Source organism: Nycticebus coucang, chromosome 13 (genome assembly GCF_027406575.1).
Source record: "Nycticebus coucang isolate mNycCou1 chromosome 13, mNycCou1.pri, whole genome shotgun sequence".
NCBI classification, from domain to species: domain Eukaryota; kingdom Metazoa; phylum Chordata; class Mammalia; order Primates; family Lorisidae; genus Nycticebus; species Nycticebus coucang.
In genome coordinates this window covers 3,831,789-3,858,924 of record NC_069792.1, presented here as the reverse complement: position 1 = coordinate 3,858,924, position 27,136 = coordinate 3,831,789, and the positions used below count along the sequence as shown (strand labels likewise).

The 27,136-nt window shown below is 41.8% G+C and overlaps 1 protein-coding gene across 1 annotated transcript in view; it reads left to right on the top strand.

Annotated features, from left to right (window-relative positions):
- ST18 (ST18 C2H2C-type zinc finger transcription factor) overlaps positions 1-27,136 on the top strand; it is a 109,979-nt gene that overhangs the window by 46,951 nt on the left and 35,892 nt on the right. The window contains exons 6-12 of the mRNA XM_053559461.1: positions 1,924-2,715; positions 7,283-7,417; positions 8,864-8,954; positions 10,210-10,314; positions 13,082-13,275; positions 16,058-16,269; positions 26,719-26,964. Coding sequence (XP_053415436.1) covers positions 1,924-2,715; positions 7,283-7,417; positions 8,864-8,954; positions 10,210-10,314; positions 13,082-13,275; positions 16,058-16,269; positions 26,719-26,964 — 1,775 coding nt within the window. The remainder of the gene's footprint in view (positions 1-1,923; positions 2,716-7,282; positions 7,418-8,863; positions 8,955-10,209; positions 10,315-13,081; positions 13,276-16,057; positions 16,270-26,718; positions 26,965-27,136) is intronic.

Sequence of the window (27,136 nt, the reverse complement as noted above, 5' to 3'; positions counted from 1 at the left end):
CCAGCCTCTTTTCTAGGAACTAAAATGTTAAATTTTTCCGTTTATGTTGAATAGATCCCAACAAAAGACTGCACCCTATAATCAGCAGTATTTACAGGGGCTGGTGTTGTGACTGAATTCTTCCCTTCATCCAAAAATGCTTTTAGTTACTATGGCAATATTTACTTGATCCTGGCAGTCCAGTGTTGATTTAGGGAGATAATTACCAGAAAGGAAGATGATGGAGATGTATTTTTGAGTGTCCTTGTCAGAGACAATGTTTATAAAAAATTAAATGAGACCAAAAAAGGCACATTGTCTTCCACACAGACACCCTCTCCCTCAGCCCTCACACCGGATGGCTGCATTTTTCTTTCCTCCAAAGATATTTATTAACACAGAATGCACTTCACTTGGTGTCTTTAACGGTCTTTAAAGGGGCTTATTATTTTGGGCTTCCCATCCCCCCATTCTGCCTTTGAGACACAGAAATGGTCCTTTTTTTTTTTATGTCAGGGGACCATTGCTAGGTAGTTGGCACACTTCACAGCCTGGTGTATGTGCTGGGCTGATGTGGCCAGTACATCCCCATCCTCTCTTGGAGTGTTTGCCTGGGGACAGGCTTGGGTAGGCTGACTGAATAATCTGTCATTCCACCTGGACCATTTCCAGCATAAAAGGGGTAACACTGACAACAACAGCTGCCTGGGACAACAGCCACCCCATAGGCTGTCCTGGGAAGACGGGCAGGTGAAGGCCCCTGGGTCACGGGGTAGTACCTTGACAGTCAGGACCCAAGATGGCCTCATACTGAGAACAACTAGTTAGCACGCAGCATCTTCCAACCACCCCACCTGATCCCATTTCCTCGTTACACAAATACATGCAAGTAACAGACCAGAAAATGTGTTCCTATTTAAGGTAGGACTTGATCGTGCTAATCTTCCCATTTGTGTTTTCCTCAAAATACGGGATATTTTTAGTGCAACAGTTACAGAAGTAAACAAGTCTTAAAAGCCTCAGAATTCTTTTAATGATCTCTACCTAGATGTACTTTATATATTAACTAATATTCCCTAAAACAGAAGTACACATCAGAAGATATAGAGAGTAAAGAATACAAACCGAAGGAGCTTTGGACGTGTTCATCGCCACACGAACAGAAACTCGGCCGAATGTGTTCTTTACAATGCATGGTATTATGTATACTCATTTTCCTTCCGTGTGGCTGAGATTAGGGAATATAAAAGGTACAGTAACAATAATTTCAAGTTCAGTGCACCATTATTGTTAAGTATCTCCTCCTTGTGTTGGTCAGTACCCTAGAAGCACTCAGCTCTTAATATGTTGAAAACTATAAAACTCCTTTCCTTTAATGTAATTCTCAAAATATTGTGGTCTGAGTTATATTTTAAGAAGATATGTATTTTTTTGCCAGGCATGGTGGCTCATGCCTGTAATCCTAGCACTCTAGGAGACTGAGTCTGATGGATTGCTCGAGCTCAGGAGTTCAAGACCAACCTGAGCCAAAGTGAGACCCTGTCTCTACTAAAATAGAAAAATGAGCTGGCTGTAGTGGCCAGGCCTGTAATCCCAGCTACTCAAGAGGCTAAGGCAAGAGGATTGCTCAAGCCCAAGAGAGTTGGTGGTTGCTCTGAGCTATGATGCCATGGCACTCTACCTGGGGCAACAGAGTAAGATTCTGTCTCAAAAAAAAGAAAAAAAATTAAATTAAAAAAAATTTTTAAAGAAGATATATACTTTTACCAATACTTATAAAATTGACAGAGATCACATATTATGTATATTATGTACATGAGTTTACAGGTGTATGTTTGTGTATATACATATATGTGAATATGTACACATTTATATATACAACTTGGTGCGATTTTCTTAAAATATTTTTTGTTCATGTTTTTCAAATATTTCTTTTTCTCATAGAAGAAATTATGACCAAACCTATGGATGAAAACCTTCATTCAACTGCACAAGAAAACTCCAATGAGAAGGAAGACAGATACACTTGTTATCAAGAGCTCGTGGTCAAATCTTTCATGCATTTGGGGAAACTTAAAAACAATGTGTCTGTTCAGGCCATAAGTGAAAACTTAAATGACAGTGGCATCCAGTCTTTAAAAGCAGAGAGTGACAAAGCAGATGGGTGCTTTATGATTCATTCTGACGATGGGAGAGACAAGATCAATGATGCACAGGCACCGTTCTGCTCCTCTGATGACAACGAAAGTAACTCTGAAGCTGCAGAGAATGGCTGGGATAGTGGCTCCAACCTCTCGGAAGAAACCAAACCACCTAGAGTCCCAAAGTATGTTTTAGCTGATAATCAAAAAGACTTCTTGGAAGTTCCCGACATAAAAACGGAAGGTGAGAAATTTATCCCTTGTGAGAACAGGTGTAATTCTGAAACAGAAAGGAGAGACCCACAGAATGCTCAAACGGAAGTCTTGGATGGCAAAGCCCAGCCTCCCTTCCCTGAGATGGAGGCAGAAGGTGGCGAGAGCCTGGCAGCCGTGACGGAAGAGTCCAGTGAGCTGAAGAAAGCAAAGGGAAACTTGAGGTTGCTGGAGCAGGCGATTGCCCTGCAGGCTGAGCGAGGTTGTGTTTTCCATAACACCTACAAAGAGCTGGACAGGTTTCTACTGGCGCACTTAGCTGGAGAAAGAAGACAAACCAAAGTTATTGACACGGGTGGAAGACAGATCTTTAACAATAAAAGTAAGACATGTTTTTGTATTTATTTTAAAAATAAAATGTCTTTAGGGGTTGGGGGAAATAAAGTTAGATTTTATTATTTCTTCCAGGTAACTTTTTCACAGCTTAGTGCAATTTAAAAACCAGTTTATAACTAAACAATAAACAATTCATTTTCCCTCCATGATCTAGATTATTCTCAGATCAAGCTATCGCTTTTGCTGTGTTTTCATACACAAAAAGTGATTCAGTGCACCGATTTCTTTTAAATTAGTTGAATTCTAAATACGCATCCTACCTTTAGAAAGTGTTTTAGTGGACATTACTGGAAGTACATTAGTACTTGTTGTATCTCAAATCACTTTAGGAGCCAGATAAATTATAGAAACTTAATTTTTCTTTCCCATCCCTGTTCTAGAGCCATCTAATTGCTTTTGAGCTTCAAAATGCTATCAGGTCTCCTGCAAGGCAGGTGGGATGCTCTGACTTTTCCTGTGATAAAACTGCCTTTAGTGCATTTAGAACACTATACTTTTATCATCTCCCAAACTTGAGGCCCGCAGATAACTGGGCCAATTTGAATGAGAGAGTAATTGTGCTTTGAGGAGAGCTTAAAACATGTTTTTCTCAGACTTTAGGAAAGTTGTATCCCTCCCCCCGCACACACGGGCACCCTCTCTGCTCTCTCTCCCCCAAGTCTTGTACAGACGGGCAGTGATGAGTCCAGCAGTTCTGTGCATGCCCCCACTGCAGGCCTTAGTGCTAGGGTGCTTGTCTAAGACGAGTATTCACAGTTCTCAGGGGATTCTTAGTCACTCTAAAGCGCGAAAGCCACAGAAATCGGGGGAGGGGCATCTTAGAGAAAATCCAGGCAGCGGACTCTGAGGTCTTACCTGAATAACGTGTAAGTATGGTTCAGAAGCTCTGATTCCTGAGATTTATCCAGAAACAAATTGTGTATTTTGTCATTTTAAACCCATTTTAGCACTCACCTACAGTCTTGTAGCTTTGGAAAAACAAAGTAGGATAAAACAATGTCCTGTTGTAAGGAGCATGCTAGAACTGCCCTGCAGGCCACCTGCACGGGGGGAGGGACCAGAATACTGATGACAGGGGACAGTTGGGAACAGGACACTGGGTTTAGCCCTGGGCACTCCCACTGATGGGCAATGTGTTGAATTTACCTTTTTTTAATGAACTACAAAATCAGAAAGAAAGATAAAATTTACTCCAAACTCCCAAAGCCCATAATTGTTTGTATACTGTATTTTATTGATTCTAAGAGATACAGTTTACCCATTTTAACATCTCTGAAATCAGAAACCATTTTTTATTTCTTAATAGCATACGACATTATGTTTCCTTTTGCAACTGATGAGAACTTATAGCCCATGAAATCCAGTATTTGGAGAAACTTTTACTTACTTGAGCCATAGCTAAAGCTACGCGCTGATCCTTCAGTTATTTTATAGAACTTTAAAAAGTGTTTCTGTTTTCTAAAATTAAGAAGGCAATAGAATCCGTATCTGTCTGTACATCTGTTTTCTAAAATTAAGAAGGCAATAGAATCCGTATTCTGTATATCTCTACCTGGTCGGGCCAGGTAGAGATGTACAGAATTACCAGCAGGGCTAGATGTGGGGGTAGCACATCCTGCTGCATAGAGCATGCTCCTGCCCTGGGTGTTAACATCCTCTGCAAGGAGATGAGACCAGGCTGATACTGGTATGAAACAGCCAAGGAAGATGAAACCTGTCATGCAGGGAAACTGTAGGCTTAGACTAGAGGGAGTCTACAGAGTCCAATTACAAATTCACTTCCCCGGTCCGTGTCCCTGATGTAGGAGCCAGTGGCCTATGAGAGATTTTTTTTTCTCTTGACACGTATGCCATTCACTAAAGTCACGATCCCAACCAATCGCAACATTCTCCAAAATACTCTCCTGATCGCCATACGCCTTGCCCATACAACTTGGCTGTTAAAGAGACAATGTGGGGATTTTGAAGTATGAATTTACCCAAGCCTTCTGATGAGTCAGCGATTCTAAAATAAATTTGCTTTAATTATTGCTACTAAGCGCTGAGGGAAACTGGAGGTCAGTATGTAAGCCAAGTTGCCATGTAATTTACTGCCAAGCCTGCGACTCTTTTAAGAAAAGGGGAGCCGTGTGTCCAGTTCCACAGTGTACAGGTGTGCTGGAGGACAGTCCCAGGAAAGCCACCGTGTAACATCCCCAGCTATAAGGTCACCCTCATTATGCACCATTGTGCAAAAAAAATAGAAAGACAAGAGCCAGGCTTGAGAGCTGCCCCAAGCTCTGGCTTCTTATCATGCAAACAGGTTCTGCCCCCCAGAGTATTTGGTCTGCACCTTTGTTTCTGGCAGCAGACAGGACACTCAAACACAAAGGTGGTGGTGGACTGTCAGTGGACCCCACCTGGGCAGGCGCCAGCCCTGCCTTATCTCCGGCACCTTCTCAGGCTTCCTGCCCACACACACAGTGTGGCGGGAGGGGAAACGCGCCTGCACCCCGCCAAACCTTTCAACGGGGTTTGGAAATGTGGCCTCGCCTGGCAGAGAGCCAGGGGAGGACGGGCATCAAAGTACAGATTGCTGCTCTTCTTGTTTCTAACTTACTCTCCAAGGGCACCAACCCTCCTCAGCTCCTGTTGATCACACTCCGAGGATTTTGGCTAGTGGTCTACAGGATGCACATTCCACATCAACTCGAAACTCGCATTATTTTGGGATGAATTAGAACATGTACCCACAGAATCACAGAACATCACAAAACCCTTCAGAAGCCTCTTTGTCTCTTCCAAAACACAAGAACAGTCTGCACATCACGAGGAGCCCGCCTCTCCTTCATGGGACTGCCCGCTGCTGCCCCTTGCCTGCCTGGACACGCTGCCTCCTGCCTGCTGACCTGGCCTGCTGCGCTTCCTGTAGGAGGACCATTGGCCCTCCCCTATCTGCAAAACCATGTCCCATATAATTGCATTACATACGGCCTGCTGTGCCCCATCTGCCCAGGACCATTTGTAATCCAACAACTGGGTGACACGGAATCACAGAAGCACGTCTGCTCTCGCAGTCGATGGCCCTCGGAGACGGCTGTCGCCCCCCGCCACCGTGGCCTGCTCCCGGGGCCCCATTCCAGCAGGAGCTTGCGGGGGCTCTGCACCTGCACGCGGCAGGGCCCTTCTCCTGCTCCTGGGCCGGGATCACACCCATTATTTATTTTCGCTGTTAGCATCAAGTATGCTCCTTATCCCTGAGGCCTCACATCTGAGACTCCCTACACTCCACCAGGCTCCCCGCAAGGACCAGCGTCCTGGTTCCCAGAGCGAGTTGTGGGTGGAGAGGGGTTGGCTAGTAAGAACGCCTTTCTGTTTTATCTACCATCTCAATCATGGATACGAACTTTTCTAAATAGGGCCCAGTCTGTGTCCGCTGTAGCCTCCTCGCATTCCTCTTTATTGCTCACCTCTATACCCCTTTAACCCTCGGCAATATGTGTGCCTGAAGAGCAAAGCGCAGAGCCTGCCCTCAGCCCCCGCTCCACAAAACGCGTTACAAGGCGACCCGCCCGAGCGCGGCTCCCTGCGCCCTCTGGACCCCTGGGGAGGCGCTTCCGCTCTGTAAGTCTCCTGCCAGAGCTTCTCCTCTCCACTCTGCCTCAATTTTCAGGTTTTCAGGTTCTGCATTCTCAGTAAAACCAACAGCTTCTTCCTCTACTCACTGTGTATTGATCCGCCAACCCCTGGGGATTTTGGAATCTGGGGTCTGAGCAGCCCTTCCTTCCTTCCTTCCTTCCTTCCCTTCTTTCTTTCACAAGACAGAAAAATTTTTATTTATTTATTTTAATTTAATTTTCATTAAATCATAACAATGCATTTGGGGGTACAATGTGATGATTTGATATACAATCTGGGATGTTTAAATCAAACTAAGTAACATAGCCATCGCCTCACTTATTTTTGTGGTCAGACATTTACAATATACTCCTCATTGTTTTTAGAAGGGTTGGGTAGGGCAGGCAGGGGAGGGCAGTGGCGCTGTCCCACCCTGGGTCTGCCAGCCCCTCTGCAGGAGCCGCTGCCAGGCCCAGAACAGGGACCCAGGGCCAAGGCTGCAGAGAACTCTTGGATGTGGTGGTTTCTTTGTTTTGTAATTTCGCATCTGGCTTTTTCTGAACTCTTTCAATAAGAGATAGATTCCATGTAAGTAAATTCTTTCTTGTTTCCCACTTTTTTTATTCTCTTGGCGAGCTTGTTCATCCTCTGGGGATGACAGGGTTGACTTTTCATAATGAGGCTTTCGCTACAAAATGTGACATAGCAACTCAAACCATCTCCGTGTTTTAACACCCCTTTGCCCTGTGTCAGCCTTTGCTTAGGAAACCAAGAAAATTGAAAACATGTTCTATGTTTCCACAGCTCTTATTTGAGGGTCTTATTCAAGGCAATGTGAGAAGAATGTTTATGAGGGTAAAACTGAATAAAGTAAGAAGGTCTCCCTGCAAGGCCGCTCTGTTGAATGGGGAGGGAAAGAATGACCAAATGCATTTCTCAATTTAATTTCTCTGTAGATTCGCCAAGGCCTGAAAAGAGGGAGACCAAGTGCCCCATCCCCGGGTGCGATGGCACGGGACACGTGACGGGGCTCTACCCCCACCACCGCAGCCTTTCGGGGTGCCCTCACAAAGTGCGGGTCCCCCTGGAAAGTGAGTACTGCTCATCGCCAAGGAAGCGGCCCCTTCCTGTAGATGCTGCTCCGTCACGTGTTACTGACCATCTTCCTCTTCCAATGTGGACTTAGGGACAGCAAAAAGGTCTTTTCTGTATCAAGGCGATTTCCGCCCCCACATCCCCCCGCCCCACCCCCACCCGTGAGTTTTAAAATGTGGTATGCTAACGGAGAGGGTGAGGTACAATAATTACCATTGAAAAGACAGTTATTTACTTACAGTTCCCAAGAATGGAGGTCACACCACGTCAAGGGCCCCACACAGGGAAGCGCCAGAGACAGCCAAGGAGTAGGGGGAGAGGGGATAGTGGGCAAGAGACTTAATCGTGGCTTCTGAGTGAAGGAATTGACAAAGCAGGGTCAGCTGTCTTAAAATGGGCCAGGGGCTCTGAGGTACAGGGACTGTGCCTGTTTTCCAGTGCCCAGCTCTGGTGTGACAAGGGAAGGGGAATGGTGCCACAGAGTGAGAGCTGGTGGAGGGGGCGGCAGGGGTATGGGACCCAGATTGGTCAGTTTGCATTTTTAAAGTGCATGTGGGAAAGCTGTTTACTTCTCTAGGAATGGACTAGCTCTGGGAGAGGCACTCCTTCCATGGACAGCAAGGCCACAGATGCCAAAGCATGAGTACAAAAATAAGACATGGTTATTACACGGTGTGGCTCCACAGTCCCTTGTCACCTGGAAATGTGGCTTCCTTGAGCTCAGGGTCAGTCTCCAGGTCCTCCAGCCTCCCCTGGGAACACAGGTTCTGTGGGGTTGTCTGAAGACATCTTGCAGCAGCGGAGGCCCCTGAGCAGCAGTGAGCTTTAGCCATCTCTCCACCCTAAGCCCCGCAGGCAAAGCAAAGGGCTGCTGCCTCCTAGGTTGCAAAGTATCCACCTGCTACATCTCCTACTTTTTAATCTTGGACCACACAAATCACAGAAATGGGAATCCCTGAAGGTGACCAGCTCAGCCCTGGCCTGCTGGATTATCACCCCCTCCAACTTGGGGGTATGGAAAAGGAATCAAAAAAATAATACTTAAGAAATAAAAAAGTCTGTATACAAAAATCCAGACTGTGGGGGGAGACAGGGAACTATCTGACAAAATTCTCTATCCATCCCCCAAGGAAGATCACACACATCTGAAGGGAAAGCTGCGAGGTTTTCAGTCTACATTAAATATGAGTAGAATTGTCTCATTTGAATCTAGTATAAACATAACACAGAATTTGGAGAAATTAAAACTTGAACAAGCTTGCTGGATTTAATTTCTAAAGTTCTTAAGTGCTCGTTTGTTTCCATCTGAATATATGGAGAGGAAGCATGGTGGATTATGTAACTAAAGACATTTGGATGCAAAATTGAGAAATAAATTTGTTAGTGTGTTATGTATTTATGGTAAATTATTCTTTCCTTTTATGTGATATTTTTGCGCTTAGTTCTTGCCATGCATGAAAATGTGCTCAAGTGTCCCACGCCAGGATGCTCCGGGAGGGGCCACGTGAACAGCAACCGTAACACCCACAGGAGGTAATTCTGATTAGATGCTAATCGTTTGACATTAAAAAAATGTGAGAGAAACTTTCCACCAATAAAATAATGAGTCGACAATGTGTTATGAAAATTGCAGCATCACTATCAAATATGTTACCACTCAAAATAGATAAGAAATATTCTCAACGTGTGGGCAGTCAAAAAGAAAGGAAAATTATCTCATTATTTCCTTCTTATAGAAGTATTTTTATTAGCAGCCAATGCTGATAATAAAAAAAATGTTATACTTGAAGGTGCTGGGGTTATTCTATGTTGGTAGAGGCATCCAAATACAACATGTTCTCTTTTGCTTTGGAACCTCACCATTGCTGTTTTGACATTGAAAAGAGTTGTTGCTGGGTTATCTTGGACCACAGCCAATATGCATTATAAAGGTACCAAAAGGGCTTGGATGGTTTTGACTGGAAGCCAGGGAGAAGATGGATGTCATTTCATTGAGATTCCAACTAACATAAAATATATACAGTAGAACCTCTGTAAGTGGAGCACCCAGGAGACTGTAACAAACCAGTCAACATACCGAGGTGGTCAACATAAGGAACTAGGCCTCCTTCAGTGGTATGTATATTTGGTGCATGTCCAGTCAATGAAACTCAGGTCACGTAAGAAGGTGGTCAATGTAAGGAGGTGGTCAGCTGTGGAGGTTCTCCTGTATATAAACATTTATATATGAACATACTACGTATGTATAAAAATATTGTTGCTGAAAATGCTGATTGTTGTACACTTGCTTTTTATGTTACAGTAGATTATTAGCAGTTATGAGATCATATTTTATTTATTAGCATTATGCAAGAAAAACTTCATGTTTTGAACTTTGAATTGCAACTAAGATACAAAACGCAGTCCCTGAAATGTTTCCAAAGGTTGTACGGTAAGTCATGATGTTACTGTGCTAACTTCTACAGGTGGACACGTGCAATTGAATAAGCATGTTCTCCTTAAAATATTAAGAAGTTTCAGAAGACTTCAGGCATTTCTCCCTTACATAATACATTTATTTAAAAAAAATGAGTTTTTCCACCTTTCACCTCTAAGATAGAGATGAGGGACGAGCATTGACACAATAGTTTGCAAACCCCTTTGGGATTTTCAGTACGAGAATGGTGCTAAGTGTACTATTAATATGACTTAACATTTCCTGTGTGCCAAGAATGCTGTGAGGCACGTGCCAAAGCAAATCACATTATCATTTTCACTCAAATCCTTCTGCTTTTCTTTTTTTAAACAGTCTTTCTGGTTGTCCAATTGCTGCAGCTGAAAAGTTGGCAATGTCCCAGGATAAAAATCAGCTTGATTCTCCCCAAAGCGGGCAGTGCCTCGACCAAACCCACAGGTACGAACCTCCCACGACGTTCCTGATGCACTGTCCGTGCAGGTTCCCACACAGCAGGGCTGGGGGCCCCTCCTGTAGACTCCTGTAGAGTTTCCAGGACCTCCCTCCCAGCCCAGTAGACCTGCCTGAGCAGCCCCTGGAGGGGCTGGTATAGTTAATTGAAGTGTCCCTTAAACAAGCTCTCTAGCCCTGCAGAAGTTGAACTTGAAATTTATTTCCTTGCAAAATGACGTGACTGAATTTTAAAAAATCAAGTATACAATAATATATATTAGTCAAAATTCTGAGTCACTAAGCATCTACAAGTCAACTGAGCCCTCCCCTATGGGTGACTTCACCATTCTGTCTGGAGAAAATGCCACCAAGGTCACTCGGACCCAGAATAAGTAGTGTAATATATTCATCCTTTGGTTCCACATACCTATATAATGTCTTTGGAACAAATACTCTTTCCATGATTGATAGCTGTCAATAAAATATCTCCTATGGGTCTTCATAGGTCCCAGGTTTTTCGGAGTGTCTAGAAGTTTGGAAGATCTTGTATCTAAATTATTAATAAAGCATGGATGATGGTGTTTAATGTGAAAACCTATGTTTATTGTCACAAAAATCATACATGTAAGAAAATTGATTTCAGGATTAAGATAGATGATCAGATAACTGTTGTTACTGGGATGCAAAAACAGTTATTAGGCATTTCAGCATTTTCCAGATATGGCTTCCCTTAATATTTTGCTTCTATAGATTTAATTAAAAGTCAAAATTGGCATTTGAATCACATGCCTGCAAAACATATGTCAAGTGAAGATCATGAATTACTGAATCAGTAGCAATTAAAAATCTTAAAATAGAATTCTTGGTTAGTATTACTGTATTTTCTAGTTTCTCCATAAGTAACTTATTTATTCAATATAGAAATAACATTGTTTCATTTTGTTCATTGTTTAAAAGATTAATTTTTTTAATTTATTTTCTATTTCAAATGAATGCAAATGTACAAATTTTTAGGTTACATTGTTCTCACTTCCTGGGTAAAGTGCCATTTGTAAAAGAGCACCTAATCCAGGGGGTGTGTTATACACCCTCACAATGTGCATGTTAGGTGAGACCCACCTCAGACCCCCGCTTCTGCCAATCATTTTCTCCCTGTCTCCTCCCCCTCCCTGCCTCCCTCTGCCCCCATACTAGACTATATTTGTGTTTTATTGTTCTTACGAGCATGTAATTGTTTTTATATATTGATGTCATATTAGTATGGAGTACATTGGATATTTATTTTTCCATTTTTGCAATACTTTACTAAGAAGAATGTATTTCAACTCCACCCAGGTAAATGCAAAAGATGTAAAGTCTCCATCTTTTTTAATGGCTGAATAGTATTCCATGGTCTACACATAAACAGGTGTATATTATTTTAGATTAGACCATTTATGCAACTTTAGAGCTACAAACTAATTCATATGTACCATAATACGATCAATTAGTGACTTAAATACTTTTATGTGGGAGCTAAAAGGTTTTTTATCTGATCTAAAGTACATCATTGGAACTTTGACATTCTGACAAGTTGGACATGCCTTTGTGGAGAATAAAAGAAAAAATATATTTCAAATGTTGCTACATTATGAAAGGCATATTTGTTTATGTTCTCTTATAATTAGACCACAGCAGGACATTTTTTGTGTTTTCCTTGACTGGAATCGGTTCTACACAAATATGATGCTCTTGTTTAATACAAATACAAAGAATATTTAATTCACATTTAACTTCATTGGGATAATTATATTGAAAATATGATAACTATTATAGTAATTGGGGTTCCTATTGAAATGATGGAAATTTAATAGATAACATATTAAAATTCTATTTAAAATATTACTTTTTTTTTTTTTTTTGTAGAGACAGAGTCTTATTTCCTGGCCCTCGGTAGAGTGCCATGGCCTCACACAGCTCACAGCAACCTCCAACTCCTGGGCTTAAGCGATTCTCTTGCCTCAGCCTCCGGAGTAGCTGGGACTACAGGCACCCGCCATAATGCCCGGCTATTTTTTTTTTTGGTTGCAGTTTAGCCAGGGCCGGGTTTGAACCCTCCACCCTCGGTATATGGGGCCGGCGCCCTACCGACTGAGCCACAGGTGCCGCCCACAGATTGAAGGTGGGGAAAAACAGTGAATAGCCTAAGAAGAAGCTCAAAATTGAGGAATCCAATCTCCAGTGTCTGCCTCGGGCAGCAGCCCTGTGCTAGTCCAGCAGAGCTGAGCAGAGCTCAACAGCCCTTCCTCTCAACAGACTAGAATAATGTTTCCTCATTGGTTACAGTTGTCACTGTTCACTGAGTATCTGATTAACAATTGTAACCGGCAGAGTGTGCACACCTTGTCAGGACCTTAACTACTACTTACTGATAGTTAGGTGAGTTACATGGCACTTTTCTCTAAAGAGCCCAAAGTGCTAATGAACATTAAACATTGCCCTTCGTGACACCTGCTTCCGATGGGTGGGAGGTGCATATTCCTGTTTTACGGATGAGACACTGGGACACCGAGCATGCAGCTCCTTCCTAGCCACGCAGAACCCAAAAGTCTCTCCGTCCCTCACGCCGGGTCCAGAGCGCTCTGCTGTGCCTTGCTGTCCTCAGCCTCTTTTATTGTGCTGTGTCTCAGTGGCACCTATAGGGAGTGACGCATCTGCACATAAACTCTGACGCTGATGTGCTTACCAATACTTTTATTATATTTCTTTTGAACCACTTCCCCCCTTTCTCCAGGACAAGCTTAGTGAAGCAAATTGAATTCAATTTCCGATCACAAGCCATCACCTCTCCCAGAGCGACGGTGTCAAAAGAACAAGAGAAATTTGGAAAAGTACCGTTTGATTATGCCAGTTTTGATGCTCAAGTTTTTGGTAAACGCTCCCTTGTACAGACAGGGCAAGGACGAAAAACACCACCATTTCCTGAATGTAAGCTTTGAATTCTAGTACTTACTCTCCAAAAATGCATTTTTTTGTGTATGTATGTATGTGTATGTGTGTGGTTGGGTGTACTCAGATATATAAGATATTACTTACAGCCGCCAGGAGAGAAAATACATTATACAGTGAAATAAAATAAGAAAAACGATAATAGGTTGATCAATATTACTGATTTTATGCTAAAGGTACACAGAATTTAGTGAACGATGGATTTAATTTTTCTACAAATATGGTGTCCTTGTTGATCCAAATACAATAATTCGAAGAAATATTTAATTCACATTTAGCTGGAAGTGAGATTAATAATTTATTTATATTGAAAATTGTGGAAATCTAACAGATAAAATGTTGAAATACCATTTAAAATATTACTCAACTTAGGCTGGGCATGGTGGCTCACACTTCTAATCCTAGCACACTGGGAGGCCGAGGCAGGTGGATTGCCTGAGCTCAAGAGTTCGACACCAGCCTGAGCAAAGCAAGACCCTGAATCTCTACTAAAACTAGAAAAACTAGTTGCATAGCTGGCACCTATAGTCCCAACTACTTGGGAGGCTGAGACAAGAAGATTGCTTGAGCCCAAGAGTCTGAGGTTTCTGTGAGCTCTGATGCCAGAGCACTCTACCCCAGGGCGCAGAGTATGACTCTGTCTCAAAATAAATTAAATTATTACTGAACTCAGCAAAAGGATTCAGGCTGGAGATAGAGGAAAATGTGAAAAGCTAAAAACTCACAGTTTAGGACTCAAGATTTTACTAGAAAAAAAATGTGGCTATGGAGGTATTCACCCACAAATTGAGGAATTAACACAGAAACATTTAAAATGGGTCAATACTCTTTAATGCTAACATGTCCCTATAGAAGACCATAACTCAAAAATGGTATCACAAAAAGAGTTGATGTTTTTGCCGAACACACTTCTAAGTCGTTTGGCGTCCTTATATATTCCAAGGAAACGATGAGAAAATAATACTGGAAACAAACATGGGAAATGGTTTTTGCATTACAGGAATTTAACTTCCACAAAAGAAGCAGCTAAATCATGCCCCACTTCGAGTCCTCCCAGATCATGGATTTATTGCAACCTTCTGCGAATCCGTGGAATCCCTTTGATCTTAGACCAGGTTGCCCAGCCTGAGGGCTTGTATGAATGCAGGATATTTATTTCACTGTGTGATGTTGTTCAATTCTTTAGAGAATCCAAAGGCCAAATAAAACCGCTCAGTGGACTGGCAAGCTTGAAAGGGATCTGCGTATCCGTGAGAAGTGCACTGTATTCCAAAAGAAACATGAGTCCCAGCCCGCGCGCGCGTGCGCAGAAACACACACAGACACACACACTCTCTCACGCACAGTGATCTGTACCTATCTATTCCTACAATTTGCATGTGCATATACTCACAATTTTATTATACAGACATGCAGCACACACACATACATGTTTAAGACAGGGCAAGCTAGTTAGGAAGAGCATTCCACATACTCAAAGAGCATGCGTATTGACTTTAAAGGTACAAAACATTCAATGACATTTTCATATTCTTGTAATTATGGAAATAACATTTGGTAATGTTTTAAATTTTAATTTAAGAAAAGTAACAATCAAATATTTAAGATAAACAACATGCAATGCAAAATAAATAGCTACATGTTTTATATTAGCCCAGGTGAAATCTTGGGTGCTTCTCTTGTAACCTTGGAAGATGTTTGCAAACACCCTGGAATAAAGAAAAATATATTTAATTCCATCTCTTGGTAACGTCTTGATACCCACAACACAAATATAAAACAGAAACTCAGCCTTGATAACTACATTCCCTTTCTGTTCCCCTTGAGAACATTTCTTCCCTGCCCTTCACTTACCTTGCTCTCCCTGAATATGCCAAATGCCCGCTCATTAAAGACTGCACCGTCCACTTAGTTCCATCTAGCTGGCTGAAGAATAACTTCTACTGGTTTCAATACAGAACAAACCTGCATATCAAATAATGAAAATATAGGCTCTGCATCTGTGGCTCGAGCAGCTAAGGCGTCAGCCACATACACCTGAGCTGGTGGGTTCGAATCCAGCCCAGCCCACCAAAGAACAATGACAGCTGTAACCAAAAAATAGCTGAGCATTGTGGTGGGCGCCTGTAGTCCCAGCTACCTGGGAGGCAGAGGCAGGAGAATTGCTTGAGCCCAGGAGTTGGAGGTTGCTGTGAGCTGTGATGACACAGCACTCTACCCAGGGTGACAGCTTGAGGCTCTTTCTCAAAAAAAAAAAAAAAAGAAGAAGAAAAATGAAAATATAATTCTATGTCTAAGTATAAATTGCACTGTGAAAACAAACATTGAAAGGCCGTATTTTTTTTCTCTGCTGGAATTACTGTTCCTCACGTGTAGTTTTCATGTCCACGTGCTTTACACTTTCTGTAGCTCCTGATGGGTTTTGCGAGTGTGTTTTTCACCTACACTTTTTTGCCACACATGTTGCCAATGCACCTGCCCCATAACACTAGTTATGGAGTTTTTGTCACAGGAAGCGTAAATACAAAAAAAAAAATATTAAGAGAATAGGCATTCCCTCCCAGAATTTGCATCATTTAATCTGTGAACCTCTGTGAAAACCAGTGTGAACCACCTTCCTTTCGTGTACCAATGGATAACAGATTGTATTTTAATTCATTCCTCACTTATTTTACTACAAGAAGTTATATCTTTAAAAACAAATCTACGTAATGACTAAAACCGCATACATGCAATTGCTAATCAAATCTCTCTTCAACAGCAAAGCATTTTTCAAATCCAGTGAAATTTCCTAATCGGCTGCCTAGTGCAGGCGCCCACACACAGAGCCTGAGCCGTGCCAGCTCCTACAGCTACGGTCAGTGCAGTGAAGACACCCACATAGCAGCAGCTGCTGCCATCCTGAACCTTTCCACCCGCTGCAGGGAAGCCACAGACATCCTCTCCAACAAACCACAGAGTCTGCATGCCAAGGTATGCCAGTCCAAGAGCCCAGAGGGGGGCCAGCGACTGAACCGTGAGAGTAAACTGCCTTTCATGTTTCTAACCACACTCACCCCCGCTTTGCTCCCCCACCCCTGAAGCAGTGCCCTCCCTGGCTTAGGGAGAGACTTAGAGGATCATGGGAGGGCACAAGCTTGGTGGGTTTGAAGGAGGATAAAAGACTCTATCTCACTCTGTGGCTCTCTCTGAAAGTGGTACCACAGTCTGGGGAGAAGCGAGTTATTGAGGCTGGTTCGGGAGAATTTACAGATTTCAAAGCTATTTTTTAAATGGGGAATTTGGCCCACAAGAAAAGATAATTGCTTTTAGAATAAATAACACTGGAAGCTTCTCAGGATCTGCAAATCAAAGATGGGAAGAAATGCTTGATGAAACAGTGGCTTGTAAGACATTTGCAAACTTGACCCCCCAAAATTTTATTATTGGACATGGTACATCTGTATAGCAGGAGATAGTCTAAGTTGCTGTAGTGTTCTCCAGGAACACACAGTAAAACCTGGACTCGTGAAACCCACAGGACGTGGTTCAGGGAGGGTAGAGAACTCAGGGCATCCAAATACAAAATCAAATTCTGTGAAGTATGCACAAAGGCCACATGTCTGTAGCCCATGAAATTAATTACATTTCCCCCATAACCTCTCCTTTCCTTTCTAACTGGCAATGAGAAGTAACTTGAATACACCCAGAAGAACCAAAGATCATCCTTTCGACAGTGAGGGGCTACAGAGTCTCAGTGATTCACTGCAAAAGTGACTCAGCCATTTGCTCCCATGCTCTGCTGGAGCCGGTAACTCCTGTTTACACAAAGGGCATCAGTTAAAAGGAGTCGTGTCCCTACCTAGGTGGCTGAAGCCAGCTAAAATAAAGTGCCCAGACTTATCGGAGAGGAAATGATAGCATTGCTTTAAGTGGAAGGTTCTCTGCGTTACATGCTAACACGAAGACTTGGCCCATCCAAGTCCATAGGTCCTTTTGTCCCCTTTAAGTGTGGCAGGTCCCCAGTGTGGTCAGCTGCTCGCCTGTGCCGTGCCAGGCCTTCAGGAGAGCAGGTAACACAGTGCCACCAAGCATTTGACAGAAGAATCAGAATTAGCTTCTGGATAAGGCTGAGCCAAGTAAACCCCAGGAAGAGTTGGTGGCCAAAAACCACTCAAAAACGATTCTTAAACAAATGAGGTTCTTAAACAAAGAAAAACATCCTCTGAAAATATAAAGAAAATACCATGCTATCCAAATTTAAAGGAATCCCAGTAAAAAATTATTTACCTAGACATATTTGGGAATTTTTATAAACAACTTTAGTTATTTTTAAATTTATTTTTTTAAACTGGAATAAATTTCTTCTTTATAAAAAGATATCCCGATAAGCATCGAGTTAGTGAAGTTTTAACATAGCTGCCTTATTGGTTGTGCAGGCTGTCCTATGACAGTGAAAGCACCGATGTCGTAATTATTGACGTTGTCTAACTTACGTGAGTAAATTCTTGCAGAACAAATGCTTTCCATCTACACATGTAGATGTTTTCCTGTTCCTCAGAATTCTGCCTTTAACCTTTAGATGGTTCATGTTTTATTAAATTGCTAACGCCAAGTGATGTAGAAACAAAGATGACTAAAATCGGAGAGGTTTTTTTATCCTTATGAATATGTGTTCTTTTCTTTTAAAAACACATTTCTGGTCAGAAAAGCCACTGTTAAGTTGATACATTTCAAAAATTCAAATAATCGTTTTCCAGTGTATGTTGCTGGGCTCTTGTCAGGAGCATCGGTGCCAGGCTGCTCTGTGGCGCTCACCTGGCTCGCCCAGGTGACAGGAACTCACTGCACGCCTTGGCGTCCACTGCCGACCAAGTCTCAGTAGCAGAAGCCAAACAGTTGATGGGATGACAAGGACGCAAGAGGCAGGAAGTGCATAGAAGGACTTTCCAAAGGAGTTTGTTATGCTGGGGCTTTCAAAAACCATTTTCCCTTGAAAATTGTCTCCCTGGACACAGTGGTTGCTAAAGTAGGATAGATGTGGTGCCCAAGAATGTCACTGTACCTGGAGTTTCCTGACACTGTGCACTAACGTTTGCACGCAATTATAATGACTTTCAGAATTCTGTCCTAGTTGGATCTTATCTTCTGAATATAGAAGAGAATCTCATAAATTCCTGAAAGAAGAACAAAAAAAATTTGTTTTAGCAAAAGTCATAAAAAGCCAATCTAATGAACCCTAAAAACTTGCCCCTGGCCGCAGAGGCTGATGTGAGCCGGGCTGACTTTGCAGGATTAAACAGAAGCAGTCTTCATCTCCACACTGAATGTGAGTCTGATTTCCCTTCCACTGTGATTTTACTTCTCCTCTGTGACAGGTCATTAGTGTGTTTATTTCTAATAGCCTCAATCCACAGATCTGGCGAGTTTCTCATTTAGACACGTGGATGTAGAGAGGGGTGACTGGTCCCCACCCGGGCACTGTCATGTATTAGAGACATCATGGTGCCCAGATTCACAGCTATCCTGACACAGGTCTCTACGTGCGAGACTGTCCCAACCACAGGCCAGTCAGTCACAGGCCCTACCTTCAAGGAGCTTACAAGTAAAGCAGAACAAGAGAAGTGACCCTCTGAGTCCACTTGCCTTGTGTTGCTCCATGTGGAGAGCTGGATTTGAACAGGGTACGTTCTCCAAGTCCAGAGTGGGCATGGGTGGCTTCACAGTGACTTTTCTTTTTCTTTTGTTTTTTTTTAAAGCTTCTATTTTTCTTTTATATATAGACATTTACCATATCAAAAATTAAAACAAAATTTAAAAATATATATTCATTTAAGATAACAAATCCACAACAGAAAACGTAAACAATGGTTTCAGATAAAAAATAAATTTTTCAAAGCAAAAAAGGTAGCAAGAAAAATAGCATTTTTTATTTTTGAAACTCTAATACCTGGCTTAATAAAAGTTAACTGGATTCACATTACTGGTTTCACATTCTGTTGGTTGCAATATCACACATGTAGTGGCTGGGACATTCCACTGTACACTCAGGACAGAATTAAAGTGAAAAAGGCAAATAATGGCTTGATACTTTTAAGAAAATAGTTTTCACCTCATGGAGTTCCTGAAAGAGTCTCAGTGACAGGGAATAGTTCTCCATACTGCGCATTGAGAGCTCACATAGAGGCTGGTCCCATGGCCTTTGGCAAGAATGCTGAGTAGAGGTCCATCTGTCCTGCACGTAGCATGTCTTTATTCTATTCTACCCTGGAGATCCTTCTCTATCTCCTGGAGATGTGTAGGGGTGTATCATATATTCCTGATTCCTTCTTATAGCTTGTTTGATGGTTTTTAGGAAATGGAGATCCCATTTTAACCATCTCTTACTTTGTAGGATGTGCAGAGCCTTGAACACATCTGTAAAATGTAGATGGGGGGGTTAGTTTTTTTGAACATTAGGTTCTGATTTGTTCATTATTTTATTTTATTTTTGTTTTTTTAATTAAAGTTTAGTATACAAATATCCATTTATACCATTAACAATTAGAGCATCAAAGTTAACATGACAACACAAAATATGAAATATGTAGAAATAATTCTTTAGAAATACATAGTATTTCTTTTTTTTTTTTTGGTAGAGACAGAGTCTTACTTTATGGCCCTCGGTAGAGTGCCGTGGCCTCACACAGCTCACAGCAACCTCCAACTCGTGGGCTTCAGTGATTCTCTTGTCTCAGCCTCCCAGGTAGCTGGGACTACAGGCACCTGCCACAACGCCTGGCTACTTTTTGGTTACAGTTTGGCTGGGGCCGGGTTTGAACCCGGCACCCCGGTGCCTTACCGACTGAGCCATAGGCACCGCCCAAGAAATACATAGTATTTCTACATTGAAAACATTATTGAAAATATAAAAAGACCATGTGTGGGAGGTTGCTGTGAGCTGTATGATGCCATGGCACTCTACCAAGGGCCATAAAATGAAACTCTGTCTCATAAAAAAAAAAAAAAGACCATGTGTGTATATATTGCAAAATTGTTATTAATGGTTTTGTTTTTTTTTTTTTTTTTTTTTTTGAGAGCCTGGGTGAGGATTGATTTCTCACTTTCTTTCCTTTTCCTATCCAGTTCACCCAATAAGATAATGAATTACAGGTCATATGTAATTCCCACCCATGGGAATAAACTTTCTAAAATCAAGCCAACAGGCACCAACTTTGAAATGGCTTTCACGCCCACTTGCTGGGGATAAGACAGAGTTTTTCCAAGCTACATGCAGGCTCGCAGCTAACTGTACCTGTAGTGGGAGATCTGAATTAATGATTTGCAAAATCACTGCTCTTATGGAAGATCATGGGTGCCGAGGTTATTTTCAGAGGGGTAAAGAACCATTTGAGTTCCTACATGCTCTAAAAATACTGAGGGACGCTGTAGACATTTCAAAATGTTCTTCTTCCAAATTCTCCTGGCCCAAACACACTACAGGGTGTCCCCAAAGCTGCTGTACATAGCAAAAACGGGAAATGGTGGCTAAACATACCTTAGTTACAAAATATTCATTATAAAATTTTACAAAATATTTACAAAATCATCTCTTTGTGTTAGCCACACTCTTTCTACACACACACACACACACACACGAAGTCGCCTCTCCTGCTATTGGCAAGCATGTTCCAAGATAGCTGCTGTTACGTGAGCTTGTCAATTTCCTATGTATGGTAGGTTTCCTGTGTTTGGTGTGTAGAACACAGTTGCCCATCTGCCCCTCACCAACACTGAAGGCTCCGACTGCTGTCACACAGTCATCCGTCCACTCCACAGTGTCCACCCTGCACCAGCCACACAGCATGCCCAGGACCGAGGCTGGCAGAGTTCATCTGCATAGCTGACCACTGCCCAGCCCAGGGCCCTTTGCATCCTGCACTTGAAAATTTCCAAGGGATTATTTATTTGTCAAAATACAGTCCAGCATGTACATAACACCTTTGCACTGCCAAAATCACCTGTATGTGTTTTAAGAATCTCTCCGAGGAGGAATTAAGTCAGGAGAAAGCAGTAAGTGTTGTGAACACTTAGTGGATGTCGTAAAGGTTAAAGGTTCTTTGGTGCAGAGTGTTAGCTCTAAGCTGTGTCCACGGTCCTTCACTGAACTTCAGGATTAATGTGAGTTGTGAGACACAGATGGACACAGCTCCAGAGCCCTCCCCCTTTGTCTGGCCACTGCTACTCCTGACAGGAGCAGGGCACATGGTGCCCTCGGGAGCAGGCAGGGCGTGAGCCTCCGGGTCGGCTGGTTTGCAGGGCGCTCCTCTCCCTGTCTCCTCCTTCCCCCAGCCTGATCACCAGAGGTAGAAACAGGCCCCACAGTCTATCTTTATCCTCATCGCTGCTGCTTGCCAAGCATTCTGGTGTCTGTTTTGGTGTTTTCCCCACCTGTTTAGACAAAATGGCATATGCACAGTGTGCCTTAAAAGAAAACAAAAATTGACACTTGCTTGAAATGTTTAAAGTTCAAAGTCTATTTGGGGCTCGAATGAGGGCTAGAAACAACTTGATGTGGCATCTCTGTTCTCGTTGGCTGATACCAGGCGTAATCTGGTGGCCCTTCCTCGGCACTCTGACATCGGGACAGATAGACCCCACGTTGGGAATGAAATGTTCAGAGAGAGGGTCTTGGGTCAGGGATCAGGGCTCAGGAACTGATTGATACAGGTGTAAGGAAACTAGATATTTAGTAACTGGCCCCTTAGTCCTGCGTGCAGGGCACCGGGGATTTGTCAAACTGTTATGATTGTTAGCTGTCAGTATGGAACCTCTACTATGTGCCAGCATTGGGAATAAACACATTCCCCATATTAATCCTTCCTAATCCTTTTAGAATTTCTGTAAAGTAGACACTACCTGTGTTATGCCATTTTGCAGGTAAAGAAGCAGGAATACAGAGATATTAAATGATTTTCTCTGAGTAGTACAGCTATTAACTTGGAGCTAAAATTCAAGTTCGCCCTGTCTGACTTCTTCTTTAAAAGATCTCATGGTACCTAGACTGCTGCTCCCCTCACCCCCAAAAACGTTTTCCCAGACCATGACTCCAAGTCCCAGATAAAGCTTCTGGGATGATGGTTATAAATTTCATTTAAAGTTTTTTAAATTAAATCATAGCTGTGTACATGGGTACAATGTGCTGGTTTTATATACAATTTGAAATGTTTTCATCACACTGGTTAACATAGCCTTCACAGCATTTCCTTAGTTATTGTGTTAAGACATTTATATTCTACACCTAGTAAATTTCACACGTACCCTTGTAGGATGCCCTGTAGGTGTGGTCCCACCAATTTCATTTAAATTTTATACCTTCTTTTTTTTTTAATGTCAGCATAATTTTTAATTTTTTTTTGCATTCTGAAGTTTTGAAAATATTTACAAATTCTTTTCTTCTTCATTACCTCAACCCAGAGATCAACCCTTTCAAAAAAATTGTATGCCTTCTATCAGTCATTCTCCTCTGAATTCCATTACTCTGTTAATATTGAGTATATTCCACAGGTTTATAACCTTGAAAGTCTTAATATTCAATTGCCATTTAAAAAGAATAAGCTATTTTCATTTCCTTTGTTTATGGCTCATACCCTGCCTACTTTGAAAACATACTTAAGACAGCTTTCAATATGGGAAAGATACTTCCCAAATAAAAATCCTTGAAGCAAGATTGAACACACATGCCCTGCGAGGTGAGAGCCAGGCCCTAGTTACAGCAGAAACTAGATAGAGGGACACTCGGTTTGACTTCCTCTCAACCAAGTCAAAAAGGAAAACATGGCAGATGTATTCCCGTATTCACAGAAAACTTGCCAAGTAGGGAAAACAATAATGTCTTGTTTTATCAGTGATTACAAATAGCAGTGATGTTCGGGAGGCGCCGGTGGCTCAAAGGAGTAGGACGCTGGCCCCATATACCAGAGGTGGCAGGTTCAAATCCAGCCCCAGACAAAAACTGCAAAAAAAAAAAAAAAAGAAAAGAAATTCACAGTCAGAACACTTAAATTTATAACTTTGTTTTAACTTCATCACTAAATGTGTGATAATTTCTAATTGTTGAAATAATATAATTTTATCATTTGCCTGGAAAACAGCCTAAAACTTACTCTATTTTTTTTTTAAAGATGGAGTCTCACTCTGTTGCCCAGGCTAGGGTACAGTGGCATCTTAGCTCACAGCAACCTCAAACTCCTGGGTTCAAGCAATCGTCTTGCCTCAGCCACCCAAGTAGCAGGGATTGCAGCTGCTCACCACACAGCACCTGGCTATTTTTCTATTTTTAGGAGAGGTGGGGTTTTGCCCTTGCTCAGGGTGGTCTTAAACTCCTGAGCTCAAGCAATCCTTCCACCTTAGTCTCCCAGAGTGCTGCGATTCCAGGCGTGAGCCACCATGGCTGGCTAACGTCTATTCTCTTAGTGCAAGCCCATACAATAATTTTTGTGTTTTCCTTTTTATTCTTTTTCAGAAAACAAATGTCCTTTTTCCCTAGTTGCAGGTGTAGTAAAAATGCCATGGTGTTTTCCTGCTTTCAGTGAAAAGTATTTTCCATGTAGAAATGGTCCTCATAATTGTCATTTTACCAACTGCCTAATGTACCTTTAAATACAGCATAATTTTATTATTTCTCTGTTGGCGGAAGTCTAGGTCACTTCTTATTTTATAGTGCAGGTAAAGATCACAACGAGTAATTGTTTCAACTTTCAGTTTCATTATCATTTGTGGTAAATGGATGAAATTACATTTCACTAAAATCAGTTGCATGCATAAAATAAGTCCCTTGAAGGCAGAAACAATCTATTTTTTAAGTTTCCTTTTCCAACAATCTATTTTTTAAGTTTCCTTTCCCCTAAAATATAGTGTCTTAAAAGAATGCTCTTTCTCAATGGTTTAACAAATAAAATGTAGGGAGCTTCCATAATTCAAAAATGGGTGAAGTAGATGGCTGTGGGGTCCCTCCTCAGTTAGAAAGTACATGAATAGTATTAGACTGATGCCTAACCTCAAAAAAAAAAAAAAAAAAAAAACCTTAGGATTTAAACTTAAATACTTAAAGATCTAAAATTGCACTTGGAGAACTCAGAATATTGGAAATCTTGGATGGGTAGACCCATGTCCCTTGTAGAGCTGGCCCCTCCCAGGCCTCCCCTCCTGTTTTGCTGCCATTTGGAATTTCAAGCACAGAGAGAAGTGATGCCTATTGATATGGCTCTGAATAAAGACTCATGCTGTAAATGTGTGATCCCCCATCTATGAGCAGAAAGGGACCCTTCTCTGAAGCTGCACGTAATTGTGGAAGGCATCTGTGTGCTCACTTAAAGCCCATCTGTACCCTGCTCCCCAGCGGGCAGGCCCCCTCTCCCCCTGTGAAGTCAGGTGCTCAGAGCAGCCGGCTGGGCGCAGGATGTCGAAAAGCGCCTCTTTTAAACATTAGGAGTGTTTTTGGTTTTTCTTTTTCAACCAAGCCATGATTGCTTGAGATGTCTAATTGTAACAACTCCTAGAATCTCTCATTGTGTTAATTTACTATTTAGAATTTTAGTCTGTAAAAACTAAAATACATGTTAGTATCTTGGAAGAGGTGATAGTTTTCCAGAGAGATCGAATCTGCACTATTTATGGGTTTTGCACTATAAAACTCTGCAGCCCAGTCACATGGCTTCTCTTTCCTAAGCCATCTGTCACAGAGGTCTGGAATTTTATGTGAATGTTGGTTGTGCAGTCTTAACCCAAGTTCTTTTTAATTTTTTTATGAAAAACGTCAGCAACTACAATATTTAGCATTTTACTTTACGTTGGCCATTAAACTTGATTACTAATAACTCTGTTTCATCACTATTTACATATTAGCTGTGAAGCCAAAAATTGTTTTGCTGTGCTCCTGGCAGAATGCATTGTGAGATTACAGAGAGAGAGCATGCACATGGCGCTGATATGGTTAATATCTTGGATTTTTGTAACTAAGGTTTATTAATGCTAGTATGAAAACGTATTTGATATTATACAGATGGCATAAGATGTTGTGGTTACTAAGTTATTATCCCGGATAAGCTGTACTGCCAAATTCAGGGCTTAAAACTATCACGAGAGATTAAACTATTTACTAAAAAGGGACAGAAAGATACGGCCAAAGCATCTTAGCACAACATATTAGAAGTGTATTTACCTCCCACAAATAGAGAAAAGAGTATCTACCTCGTAGGCTGAGAGATTGAAATAGGAACTTTACAGGTAAAAGGAACAGAGAGGTGCCCGAGCTGCAAACCCCGCCAGGGCAATCCTTGCTCAGTGGCACCTGTTTAGGGGATAAGGGAAAGACAAAAGGAGAGTTCAAATAAATCCCCGGAGAAGTAACCTGTTACCACATGAGTTCAGGTTCTTGCTAACTCAAAGACTCTCCAGCCAAGAGAAAAAAAAATAGAGAAAATGGAGAAGCTAAGAACAAGTGAATTGTGAATTAATGGCTGTTGCTGAAGATATCAGAAAGGTGTTATTGGACCCATTTAGAAAAAAGACAGTCATGTTCTTCCCCCCGACGCCCCGTCTGAGAGTCACTGCACGGTAATGCTCACCATCCACGACACTGCATAAGCCATCCTGAGTGGGAATCTTGTAGAAAATTCAGAGCAGTTTTGGGGACTTGCACCAAATACAGAATGAGGTACTGTTTCCTAAAACCAGCCAACCAGCAAACAAAACTTGGCAAAAGCTATCCTGAGAAGGGATGTTGTGGGGTAGAAGGAGTTTTAAGTCTTGTACCAAAGATCTAGAAGGAAAACACCTTTCCAGTGTTCTAAAGGTTTCCCTGTACTTGAGTTTGTGGCTGCTCCCTAAAGGCCCTAGAATAAAGTGTGGATTGTGGGGTGCATCTCGCCCACAAAGCTTTTCCACTTTCAGTAACCTAGGGTAAAATGTCACTTTCCTATGGTTTAATATTCCAATAAAAATTCTCTCCCAGCTGGTTATTTTTGCACATTTCTCGTGTGAGATTAATATCGTGATGGGGGGTTGGGAAGTTATATATGCCTTGTGTTAGTGTTTTAAATGATGAATTGGGAGTGATAATTCGGTAAACTGAAAAAGAAGATTTAAAGCTAAACTTTATATATGTGTGTGTGTGTGTGTGTGTGTGTATAATCGTTTTAGCCAATACATTTAGTATTTGGAGCATCTTATTTACATTAAGCTTACTTTGTTTAAGCCCAGAAACATGAATCTCACTAATGGGCTGTCCTTAAAAGTCTGCCTAAGAATTGAACATTACCCAGTGCAAATCAGAAAGCTAGATTTAAAAGCAGATATACTTACATAAAAGCTTACATTTAAAATTATCCTTTAAAAGCCCCACATGGCTAGGCTGTAACTGAAAACTGCTTAAATGTTTTTCTGTTTCCTATTGTATACCAGGGAGCTGAGATAGAAGTGGATGAAAATGGGACATTGGACTTAAGCATGAAAAAAAGTCGGATCCTGGACAAGGCCGCACCCCCAGCTTCCTCTAACACTTCCATTCCAACTCCTTCCTCTTCCCCCTTCAAAACAAGCAGCATTCTGGTCAATGCAGCATTCTATGAGGCCCTGTGTGCTCAAGAGGGCTGGGACACTCCTATCAACTACAGCAAAACTCCTGGGAAGGCAGAGGAGGAGAAGGAGGTATTGTTCCGATATGTCAACCCCTAAGTCGAAGACTGAGCATGATTGCAAAGTATTACGAGGTTTGCCCTCCTAAATTAGATTCCACATTCCTGTTTAGATAAGACATAATTCTGCCCCTTGTTTCTGATTTTGGTAAAATGATGATTTTTAAATTCAGATGAAATTCATA